The following is a 13,018-nucleotide window of genomic DNA, read 5'->3' on the forward strand; positions in this document are numbered from 1 at the left end:
TCCTATCTTCTGCTTCAATTACATATACAGTAATGACAGCAATACGGGTTCTGTTTCCGAGAACACTAATTTAATGGCTTTATTGTTAAAGTTTCTGTTACTGATAGTTGTGATAGAAGCCCCTTATGTCATAGTTGCCCCAAAATGGGATATTTTATATTTTCTTTTTCATAAAACTGAGGTGAGGTGACAATATTGTTGATATAGTATATATTCCACCCACAGAACTCCATTATTAACTGGAGTGTCAGTAGTTTGCAATTTCAACCTTCACCTTTTGAAAGACTCGAGCAAGCATAACATCAACTTTTTTTGTTTTTTTTTAAAAAACAACAACTAACAACAGAGAGGGACACGCTTAATTGCGCCGTGACCAATAACACTAACGTCACTTTGGCAACTTGGCAACTTGGCAAAACAAAAGTAAACATAAATTAAATGTTTTTAAATATAGTAAAACCAAAAACAAACTAAAGATTTTAAATTATTTTAAAGATACGAACAATTAATCAAAGTGAACAATACTGACGTTTATCTTAATTCCAACTTCGTTTTATGATTTTCGACTTGGACACTTTACACGTTGTGTGTACATTTGGTTATGGGTAAATCAGAATTGGTCTCCAAGTTAAAGTTACATGTCATTGCGTGCACTTATTGAATTAGACGTTTTGTCATCAAAGGGTGTGCTACACTCACTGTAACTGGTGACCTGAAAAATCAAAATACGTATTTTGTTATTTGTTATTATCAATGCATGACAAATAACTTCTGTGTTAAAAAGTGACGCATACTGGCATTCAATACAAGTGGTACACATGGTAATGGACACGGACTAGATTTGGTAAAATACTGACTTCTTGTTTTCTCTGACTATTTTGGATATAAATTTATGGTATTTCAGTAAGTATACACTGTATTTGAAACGTACACTGCAGATATTTGTTTTCCAATTAAGTTTATATACATTACCAGTGGCAGTTGTCGAATTTATCGTAAACATGAGTAACAACTGTTCTGTATAAATATTTAACTTCATGTAACAATATCTACACTCCTACACTCAATCATTCATGGATGTGTCCTATGGTATTAAAGGAGTATTTCGTGATCCTAGCATCCTCTATTTATGTCATTTTTCATTAGATATCCACGAAAAAAACCTATTCCCAAAATTTCAGTTGATTCCGATTTTGCGTTCACGAGTTATGCATGATTATGTGTATTACACTGCTCCATAGACAATGCGTTGTAATTTCGTTCTGGTGCACCAGAACGAAATTCAAATTTCACGATATCTTAGCTAAACGAATTAATCTGCAAGAAATATTTTGTACATAAACATTATGTAGCCAGAGGTTTCCTGTGATATAAAAATCTCAACTTTTTTTGAGAAAAGTGGGGGGATGAGGCTGTGGATCACGAAATGCCCCTTTAAGTCACATACGCTGTTACAGTCTAGATTTTACGCAACAGTTTTCTTTGCCGCCAGATTGTTTTCTGGTGTGTTTTTTGCAGTGTAGGCTAGAAATAATCTGAAAAAAAACGACACTGGTGTTTTCTATTAGAGAAGGTCTTCTCGATTAACTTCATGTATTCTATCAGTATATTAGTGTTTTGCGATCTGAAGACAAGATGTTCGTTTTATAAAGCGAGGGAAATGCCGCCAGATTGCTCCCATGCAACATGTGCAATAACATGAATCAACAATTGTATTGTTGTGATTTAACTGTTATCTTTGTTAATCCAGACAAATTGATATGTTGATTTGACATAGAACAAATTATAACTGAAACCATATTGGTGTAATTTGGTGTAAAGGTTTAACTTATCTTCTCAGTAGAACACATAAAATTTGTGGCTAATATTTTATTTTGAGGTCAAATATAGAAAAATGCTCCAATTGTGGCAGACATATAACTTATATTTCCGTAGTTACCAGGATAAAAAATGATTTGGAATATCTACAATAGCCTATAAAGGTTCAAGGTAATCATAGGGAAATTGTTTCAGAATTTATTTCTCTGCTCATAAAAAACTAGGCAATGTTAATTTAATCTACACATGACACGTCACTTTAATCTGCAAATGTGTCCCTTTCAGGGCAATACTTAGCAACCCAACCCTATGAAGACATTCAACATAATTATTTTGTACTATACATATCCAATGGGATAAAGATATCAGTAATTTTTTCTTCGATATTTATTATACGATAAGACGAATAATTGGACATATTAAAAAAAAAAAAACTTGGGACATTCTGAAACAATTCCCCAGGATGACCTTGAACATTTATTACCCTAAGCCAACGGGATAAACACTGTTAAAAACTGTTACCTTTAAATAGGAAAACTTTACTTTTCTCTTTATATCCGTGTGACTAAAGGAATAAGTTGGTATAATGTCTTTTCAACAATGAGCATTGACTATTTTTAACTACTGTTTTATACCTTGCCTAAATTCACACGTTCCAATCTCATGAACTTTTAAATATGTTACTATAACATAAAACCAAAATGGTATATGTTGCAATTAATTATAGGTTATTTTATGTCCTCAAATTGGTATGTTTCCATTTTAACCAAATTCAATTTTAGAACAGTTGTCGCCAACCACAACCATAATCCTAACCATAAACTCTCGAGGTGGTAGCAATTATTCTAAATAAATAATTGGAGTTCTTATAACTTGAAGTAGTAACATTTACAACAAATGGAAGCTGAAGGATTTTTTTCAAATACTAAATTATCTTAACAGACAGAATAAAACAACCCACCGAAAGATCTTAGTGGCATAAGATTTCAACGCGGTTTTGCTGCTGCATCTGCAATGATGATAAGGACGTATTTACTCCTGTTTTGTGCAACACTTCTTTTAGGTATGGTAGCCGTGATTATATTGTATTTATTAGGCTATATATTACATTATTTCATCATATTACTGAAATTATTACAACATAATTGAGTTTTGGTAAGATAACAATTCAACAGTCGTGTTGATAAAAGTGTAACGAACCTTTCAATCAATGTACATGTGCTAGAATATGATAAAAGCATGCGAGCAAGAACAGATATACACGCTTGCCAAAGATCGCTATACATAAAGAAATCTTGTGGTCGCCTGCTCCGAAGGTTAATGATGATACTGAAGCTGCTGTTGCTGCTGCTGATGATGAATAACATTGAAAAATGTTTTCTAAACTCGCTGTGGTTAAAATTATTACTATAAATTTTATATTATCACTTGTAATTGATCTGATTCATCTAAAGTATTTGAGCATAACGGTATTGAGAAACGGCACATTTCTTGATCAAATATGATTTGAGAAAGCCAGAAGGTTTCTGGCGAAACTGTCAGCAGAAAAACGTAAATAAATGATTTGTGAACCAATGATTATTTTTCAATAGGTGTCCATGCACAGCCGGGACGTGGAGGTGGAGGTGGAGGTGGTGATGGAGGTGGAGGTGGAGGTGGAGGTGGAGGTGGAGGTCCCCCAGACAGTGAGTTAAAATCAACCTTTTCCAGTATTAATTACAAAATAAAATAGTACACAATATGGAGAAACACATTAATACCACAAATACGATAACAAAGTTGCCCTGATTAAAATGTGGGTTTTCTTTAAACACGCACACCCCGCATACATACTGTGACACACACCCATATAAAAATGAGTTATAAAAATTAAAAACAGCCAAAAAATACAAAGAATATTATAACGTCAGGTTAGATGGTTTTGCCAGTTAAAAGGTTTTTCGTCGCTGATTATTATCAAAAATGTATAGTTTAAATACGAATTAAATGGAGAGACATTTTATACCAAGTAAATGTTGAGAAGAGGCAGTGGAACTTGGGATCCGGAACTGTGTTGTAAAATTAACTGTTTTGATGAAATTGTCAATCAACCCTTTTTGGTAATCATGGTAATTGCAAAATAAAATAGTAAACAAGAGGAGAAACATTATACCACAAAAACGAAAACAAAGTTGTCCTGATTAAAACTCATACCAAAATATTTCTCTAATCATAAGGGTTCAGAAAATGTGTAGTTTGGCCAACCTCCGACCATTGAATTGAATGGAGAGAAATTGGTATACCTCGTAGATGTTGAAAGGAGGTAGTGGAACTTGGGATCCGGAACTGTGTTGTAAAATTATTATATTGTTTTTGATGTAATTGCTGTTTCTGTTATTAACTTATGCCCCTCTGGAATCAAGCCTTGAAAAAATCCATGTAATATCCATATTAAAAAAAGTTATTAATGTTTCATTTTGAAAAAAGTTGTCAAACACAAATTGATACATAAAAAACATAAAACGCCTATGTAAAAAAAAATGTGAACCCTGCAGCAATGCCAAATTGCAATTGCAAAATATTTCACAGTAAATTGTATCAACTATATTTTGTCCATGTCTATACAGGAGATGTTCAGACATGTCAAATGTTGGACACAACACCGGCCACATGCGCGACGTGTGTTTGCTTGTAAGTTGTTTCATTTTATTAGCTTATAATTATTGTGAACGGTTTTTTGTAGCCTATTCGTGACTGCGTAAATTATGTTTGTAAACAGTACGCCATAAGAAAGTATAAATAAACTGATTTCATTATTTTGTAGGAATAATGATTGTGGCGATTGTGCAACAGGAGAAGAATGCCAATGGTTCAGAAATACTAATCAATGTCAAGGTAATTAGTTACTTCATGAATCAATTAAGTGGTCCATAATTCCTCCTGCGTATCAGCTTTATTTGTCTCAATATTTGAGTACAATAACCGCTAGGTCTAGACTGTTCCACAGTCTCGGTTCCGTTCGGTCTCCGGATAATTGAACGGTACAAAATGGCCTTTAAAATATGCCAAAGTCCTTTAATGAGTGAGTGAGTGAGTGAGTGATTGTAGGGGTACGTTGAAGCACTGAAATTATCGTATTATGTTGTATTAATATAAACACCACATACTTAAGTTTTGGTTGGATACAAATTCAACAGTCGTGTTGATAAAAGTGTTATGCACCTTTCATTCATTGAAGGTGGGGATGGAGGTGGAGTTGGAGGTGGAGGTCGAGATCAATTTCCCCCAGACGGTGAGTTAAAATCAACCCATTTTGGTAATCATGGTAATTGCAAAATAAAATTAAATAGTAAACAAGAGGAGAAACATGATACCACAAAAACGATAACAAAGTTTTCCTGATTAAAACTCATACCAAAATATTTCTCTAATCATAAGGGTTCAGAAAATGTGTAATTTGGCCAACCTCCGACCATTGAATTGAATGGAGAGAAATTGGTATACCGCGCAGATGTTGAAAGGAGGTAGTGGAACTTGCGGGGGAACTTTGGATCAATTATTGAATTGTTTTTATTGTAATTGCTGTTTCTGTTATTAACTTACGCCCCTCTGGAATCAAAAAACCATGTAATATCCAAAGTTATTAATGTTTAATTTTGACAAAAAAAAGATGTCAAACACAAATTGATACATATTTCACATACTGTAAATTGTACCAACTATTTTGTTCATGTCTATACAGAAATTGATTAATGTATAACTTATTTTGTTCATGTCTTTACAGGTGATGTTCGGACATGTCAAATGTTGGACACAAAACCGGCCACATGCCCGACGTGTGTTTGCTTGTAAGTTGTTTCATTTTATTAGCTTATAATTATTGTGAACGTTTTTTGTAACCTATTCGTGAGTACGGAAATTATGTTTGTAAACAGTACGCCATAAAAAAGTATATATATAATAAACCAATTTCATTATTTTGTAGGAATAATGATTGTGGCGAGTGTGGCACAGGAGAAGAATGCCAATGGTTCAGAAATACTAATCAATGTCAAGGTAATTAGTTACTTCACGAATCAATTAAGTGGTCCATAAAACTACCATAGCAATAGCTTCAAACAATATTTGAATATATCGCGCTGCACTGGTACGTTCACGCGGTAGCATCTTTGAAAAGACCGGTATTGTATTTAATCTATGATTGCAGACGTACACAGGTGATGATTGCAACCTGCTTGTAGTGCTGCGCGATATATTCAAAATTGTTGGAACCTATTGCTATTGTAGTTACTCCGATTTATTACGTAACTTCGCCAGCATATAAATACCAACATTGATCGATTGATTGATTGATTGATTTTTATTTCTTTTTAATTTAAGATGATGTGCCAATGGATAGGTCATGTCAAGAAGCAGATGAAATTCATCCAACATGCTCAGTCTGTGTTTGCTTGTAAGTTGCTGCAACGTAATTTATTCACTTTTGTAATTACAGTTGATATAACTTCTTTTTGGGAGCAATTCTTAACCACACAGTCTTTTATGTATATAGACGAATCCAATATCACGCATTCCCACATCTCAATGGCAACCATAGCTGGGTCCCCGCTGGGTCTATACCACCTGAAATGTGAAATGATGCGACCTTGGCGGGAATTTTAAACTCCATTCCATCACCCGTGTTACACGTAGACAATAGAACGATGAAAGTTTACAACACAATATAATATAACATCGATTTTTAAGCGGCTTTAATCCATCCAATTGGGCAGTCACAACACCAATTTGGTGGACCGGGGACCCAGTAATGGCCGAATGAATTCTGACCATCACTTGGCTCGTTGGATTCGTCTATATCAGCTCATACAAAATGAAAAAAAAACCCCAAAACGTGGTTCGTGTAAAGGTTGAAATATTTTAATTAGACAATTACTTAACTCCTGTGCCAAAACAAAATTACACTCTTTGCACTTTTCTGTTGTGAAAATTAATAAATAAAAGCTCTTCACTGTGGTTTAGAACAGTTAGACTTCGTCCTTATATTAATGAATTATTTAGTTATGGTTGTTTTCTGATTTTTTAGCATAATGTTTGCACATGTATAAACTTACACTTATTTAAATTAGTCAAGATAACGACGTAAAATCCTCCATAGATCTCCACAGTAAGCGGCCAAGATAGAGACGGGTTTTCATTTTTTACCGCAGTATTGAATGGACAGGAAACCTTCATGACAGTTTTTATTAATATGAATATGACTTCATAATTTTTGGGGAAGAATAATACAAAATGAAAACTTGACCGAAATCGTTTATATCGTATAGCTTTAATGCTATAACGTGTTTCAGTTGTATTGTATAATCACAATTCTTGATTCACGGAAATGAGAAACTCTAATATTAAGTGGAACGGTACGTTAGTCAGTAAGTGGAACGGTACGTTAGTCAATTTAGTCAAATTGTCACACGGGGTTCTGTGTATTCTTATTTTAACATGTAAAAATGCTAGACAATTATTCAACTCCTGTGCAAAAAAATTGTACTTTTCTGTTGTTAAAGTAAACTCAAAGGGTTATAGACATAGCTCTTCACTTTAGGTCAGAACTAAAGTTAGACATCGCACTTAGATGAGATAATAGATATATTTAATGAAAGACCTTTCCATTTCATTTGTGTTCGACATTCTTTAATATATGAACAAAAGTTAATGTTTAATTTAGGCTTTTGGGTGGGGTGCTCAAACCATGCACTGGTTCAAGGTGTCAAAGGTTGAATGTTATTGAAGTGAAATTGAACTTAACTTTTCATTGTTTTAGAAATGAAAGCTGTGAACCCTGCACAGGTGGGGAATGTGAATGGGCCAGAAGTCCTTTGCTTTGTCAACTTGAAGCTGGCATAGGTAAGATAAGTCGTTATTTCAAATCGCCTGCAATAGCTTGCAATCAAATAATCAAAATTATACCTATGACATTGATATTTACCCTGAAGTATATCGAACTAGTTTCAGTAATCCTAAGTCCATAACTTTGACATTGATATTTCAGTGTACGTTGTTGTGGGTACTTGTGCATGAATACTAAGGGGCAGACAGTGCCCCACAGTGCCACTATCATAAAAAATGTTCAACCAAACTAAAATACATTGTGCTTTTGATGCTAACACGCATTTTTTTTTTTAAATTTAGAAGTACAATGCCAAGCAAGTGATCCTTCTGTTCCAGCTCTAGGCGACTGCGTCGAATGCGCGTAAGTAGAGTGAATTTATTTTCAAAAACACATATAAAAAACAAAAACAAAAACAAGCAGACCTTACCTAAAAACAAAATCAGAATTACACATTATCACAACATGTACAAATCAAATCGTACAATATGACATTGATTGATATAATAATATGTGACCGTACAGCACGAATGAGCCGTAAATGTCCTCAATTGTATTCTGAGTTAAATTGTAAAATGGGCATGAAGGTCATATTCATAGGTATTTCAATTTGGTGCTACGTGTATCTCATTAAATGAGGTACACGTAGCACCAAATTGAGGTACCTATGAATACGACCTTCATGCCCATTTTACACTGTAACTCAGAATACAATTGAGGACATTTACGGCTCATTCGTGCTGTACGGTCACATATAGGATAGGGGCAGGAAAGTACAGCCACTTTATGTCATGATGCTGTGTTTGATACCAATTGTTGATTTGCTTTCTCTTTGTCATAAAGATGCGATGCAAGTGGCAGATGTAAATGGGATTTTATTTCTGGCTGTGTACCTGATATTCATGATATTGGCGGCGGAGGAATGACAGGTGAAGCAAAAGAGCTCAAAAGTATAACTTGATTAGGGATAATGGGAAAAAACGATTTTTCAAAAATAAGATTTACTTATAAGATTCGCAACCACAAAACGTTTTGCTACTGTCAATGACGTAGCGACGGTGGTGGGGGGGGGGGGCAAGGGGTAGGGGCGCCACCCTGTGGGCAGTTCCATCTTCTCCAAAAGAAATCCTTATCTTGGAATAATAAACCTGCAAGATATCATTTGATTGCAACATTTAAATAGACTGACGAGACAATGGGATGGAGAAACGTTAATAGACTGACGAGACAATGGGGTGGAGAAACGTTAATAGACTTGGGAGAATATGGATGGAAAACGTGTTTAAAGTTTTTTGATAGAATATCTATAAGAATATCTGCGCTTCTGTATTTAAATCTATATGTTAATTTTGCTTTTGCCGTTAATATGAAGTTTAATTTGATGTAACTTTCCCTTTATTCGGCTTCAGGATGCCCAGCAATTGGTTCAGCTCCAGGCAACTGCTTCGCATGCAAGTAAGTATACACTCTAAGAAATAAAGGTTCTAAAAGGTTCTCTAAAGTTGTCCTCTCGGAGAACCCTTAGAGGTTCCTAAAGAACCAAAAAATGGTTCCAAAAACAACAAAAATGGCCCCAAAATTCGGTTCTTTAGAGAACCTTTAAGGGTTCTCCAAAATTAAAGATCCTTTTTTAGAGGTTCAAGAAGGAGGGTTCTCCTGAGAGGACAAAAAGATTTATCCCTTTTAGAACCTTTATTTCTTAGAGTGTAATGAACTACCGTGTGAAATTGTTAGGAACAATATTTTGTAATATAAAAGAAAGTAGACAAAAGTAAGAATTATACGTTATAACAACGTGAAATATTCTGTTTTATTATTGTTGATTTTTTTCTCTTTGTCATAAAGATGCGATGCAAGTGGCAGATGTAAATGGGATACTATTTCTGACTGTGTACCTGATTTTCCAGATATAGGTGGAGGAAACACAGGTGAAGCAAAAAATAACTTAGTGGTAATGGGTAAAACGAGTCAAGTATCGTTGCCATCATTTTACTGGATGATCAGCTAAGGGTTTTATTTAACTGGATATAATCAATGTGTTGCTTTGTCTGATACAGCAATAATATACAAGCCTTTGTAAACTATTCCCGTGGTATTTTCGTCGATCTTCCGTATGAATTTGGCGACATTTGGACCTAAATTGATGGCGGAGCCTTTCAATGTACAAACATACATGGAAACAAACTCCCTTACAGTATTTCGCTATTTATTGTAAGAATTTGGCAAAAAAGTTTTATTTTTGCTACAAAATTGATATTCAGATACACAAAGGATGTGCTTGCAAGTTAGCAACTCATCAAACACAAAATGTTTTAATGAAAACGTTAAATGTCGGGTCATATAAAGGGTATAAAACGTTTTAATAACTTAAGAAAATATTTTTGAAAACTTTATGCAAAACATTCCAACATAATGTGATTAACTGTTGCAAAAATATTTGCAAAATGTTTGGCAAATTATATTTTGCAATAACATTTTGGCAACATTTTAAAAATGTTGTTGTAGTGTTTTTGTTCATATAAACGTTTTTAAAATGTATTCATGACCTTTATACAACCCGACTTTTTAATATTATTAAAAATGTTTTTACCAAAACCAAAGCATGTTTGTTATTTGTAACCTGTTTATAACGTGTTAAAAACATTTCTGTGCTTGTTGGGAAAGGAACCAATGTAGCCTCGGTACCAATCTTGTACCCTAGCTATATGTGTGGGGTGCGTAGGTATAATCATATTTGAGGGATGTCAGATGTAACTTTCTAAAATATATCTCTGTTGTGTGAATCTCCTTTCCGCCACACCCCATACACCATGTATATCCAGGTTTTTTTATATATATTAATTGCTTGTTGGAATTTCCACTATGTTCTTGGTCTTTTAAGGGGGTACTACACCCATTGCATTTTTTTTGCGTTTTTTTGCATTTTGTGAAGAAATGAGAAAAAAAAATGGACAAAGTGGTATGCAAAATGAAGGGCAAATCTTCTCGTTATATTGGTGGCATCGGTATGAATGTAGCTTACATGCTTTTGAAGATAGAAGCCAAAAGGAGGTACATCACTCATGCTTTAAATTCACTTCATTTTGGAAAGCTTGCTATCAACGGATTTCGTTAAAATTTTGGATACGTGTTGCCAACGCATTAGAGAAATAATGTTGATATGTAAAATGGGAATAAGTGGTTCCTGATGGCTTCATGAACTTGGTGATTTTCAGAGCTCCACATCTATCAAAAACGAACTGGTTAAAATGCTTCTATTTTCAATGTTGAGCTATATTTTGTATTTGTAACTAGCGACATTATTTCACTGAAACTTACTTAAGCCATAGGTAACAGGTTACCACAACCATACTACAGAAAAAAAAAAAAAAAATTGCATTTCTCGTCACCTATACCCACCATATTCAATAAGACTCGTAAGCTTAGATTTGCTAATTTTGGTAACTATTTTGTCGTTATTTTCTAATCCATTTCAACTAGGAACTCCAAAATTGATACAGTGATATAATATTTTAAGTGGGTTCATATTTTTGTGTCTTACCTATCATTGTCGCTATCCAAGGCAAAAAAAAAGCAAATATATTCCATAGAATTCTGCACTCGCCACGGTATCCGAATTTTGACACGCGAATTTTGACATCACCCGTGCGTTATAATTACTTTTTATATATAACGAGCTGTCTCCGGGCTGGTTATAACCAGTTGCCGTGTTTTATGCATGTATATATTTAGGTATTTTTAAGCTATTCTGGCGTATGGGGCAATCCCAATACGGAGCCATGGAGTATGAAAAAAAAAAAATGGACAAGCCAAGACGGGCCGGGGAAAGGAATTTGGGAAAATTGGGCAGATCGAAGGGGGGAAAGCGATATTTGGTGCACATTAAATGGGACACGACTGATTTTTGAATAACACGCACGTTGGAAGTCACGTCACGGGTAGGCCTATGCCTACAGTATTACGCAGTAAAAATCATGAACATATCAAAACGTTAGGGTACCCTAGCGTCATTGATCATTTTCTTATTTCATTCCATTAACAACCGTCCACTGACATCAACAAAATTCAGACATTTTCTCAAAACATTTGTATTACTAACCCCACAACTTTGACATTATTAGTCGTATATCATGCTTCTTCATACCAAAACAATCATGAGAATGTCCTGCAATTTAAAATCGCATCGAAAACAATGTAGAGGATATTGTTTACTCGCAAATAATTTTTATTCACCATCGCCTATGTATTACAAATGCTCCGATCTGTGCCTGAGATCCGCGTTTTTCAGCTTTTCTACTGCTTTTCTATGTATTTTGACCATTTATCTCAAAACGTTACAACGTCGTGGCACCATTTGTATACCTGCTTCCTTTTATCCAATTGAAGCTTGGGATGTTTCCAAGCTTCTCATCTAATAAAGAATCTGATTTGCCAAGTATCTCACTCGCTTATAGCGAAAAAACTATAAAAGGAGTATATGAACTTCTGAAGCAAAACCCCCATCACCTCTGCATGAACCAGGTATATTGGTCTCTCCGCAATCTGTATACAGTGCGTGCAGTGACACGGTTGGTATGCTGAGATTTCACCAAAGGTTAAGGATGGTAATCTGAGAATGCATAGAGCCATACACAGAGATTGGGTTTGACCTTGTGATCCCTATAAGCAGTGTTGGAAAGAAGTAATAAGTCGCAGTGTGCAAAGGGTCTCTCACAGCTAAAACGTTTTGATATGAAATTTCCTGCATGTTATCCGGCACGCTACGTAGGCCCTACGCTCGCATTTAGACATTCCCATCTATACAATTTTAAAGGCCTATCCAGTAATCCCAGCAAAGTGTGAAAAATTAAAATTAATTATAATGTCTAAAAGTGAAGGATACCCCGGTAAGTCATTTTTAAATTGTCATTTGGTATTTTTGAAATGTAATATTTGGCACATAGGATCCTATCAGCAGTAGGCCAATTGATGTAGGTGGCCTATCATAGGCTTAGCTAGTAATCAGATTCGTGTAAAATGTCTGATGATTTTTTTCTCGGGATGAGATTTTGTCTTTAGTACTCGGTGTTTGGCTAATAAACCACTAATACTATAACAACAAACAGGGCCAACAAAGGCGATTATGGCCGGGGAAGGGAAGGGGAATGCAAGAGGTAAGAAATTTCAGTTTGTAGGCCTACACCATTTGGAAATCCCCCAGTGAGCCCCTTATCATGCTTATTGAATATTTTAGTAGTGTTATGACCCCGGGCTAACTTTTATTTTTCCGTGTTATGTACGCCTAATTATTAAATTGCGGAATTGTAGGCCTATACTCGTGCTTTACACCGATGATTCAGT

At 34.8% G+C, this 13,018-nt stretch overlaps 1 protein-coding gene across 1 annotated transcript in view; it reads left to right on the forward strand.

Annotated features, from left to right (window-relative positions):
• Nucleotides 1–746: 746 nt before the first annotated feature.
• Nucleotides 747–13,018, forward strand: part of LOC140152218 (uncharacterized) — a 41,452-nt gene continuing 29,180 nt past the window's right edge. The window contains exons 1-14 of the mRNA XM_072174518.1: nt 747–903; nt 2,761–2,881; nt 3,411–3,503; nt 4,425–4,488; nt 4,622–4,692; nt 5,036–5,089; nt 5,582–5,645; nt 5,783–5,853; nt 6,178–6,250; nt 7,613–7,695; nt 7,981–8,041; nt 8,522–8,607; nt 9,088–9,133; nt 9,524–9,606. Of these exons, the coding sequence (XP_072030619.1) occupies nt 2,833–2,881; nt 3,411–3,503; nt 4,425–4,488; nt 4,622–4,692; nt 5,036–5,089; nt 5,582–5,645; nt 5,783–5,853; nt 6,178–6,250; nt 7,613–7,695; nt 7,981–8,041; nt 8,522–8,607; nt 9,088–9,133; nt 9,524–9,606 (898 nt within the window). The 5' untranslated portion in view covers nt 747–903; nt 2,761–2,832. The remainder of the gene's footprint in view (nt 904–2,760; nt 2,882–3,410; nt 3,504–4,424; nt 4,489–4,621; nt 4,693–5,035; nt 5,090–5,581; nt 5,646–5,782; nt 5,854–6,177; nt 6,251–7,612; nt 7,696–7,980; nt 8,042–8,521; nt 8,608–9,087; nt 9,134–9,523; nt 9,607–13,018) is intronic.

Source organism: Amphiura filiformis, chromosome 5 (genome assembly GCF_039555335.1).
Source record: "Amphiura filiformis chromosome 5, Afil_fr2py, whole genome shotgun sequence".
NCBI classification, from domain to species: domain Eukaryota; kingdom Metazoa; phylum Echinodermata; class Ophiuroidea; order Amphilepidida; family Amphiuridae; genus Amphiura; species Amphiura filiformis.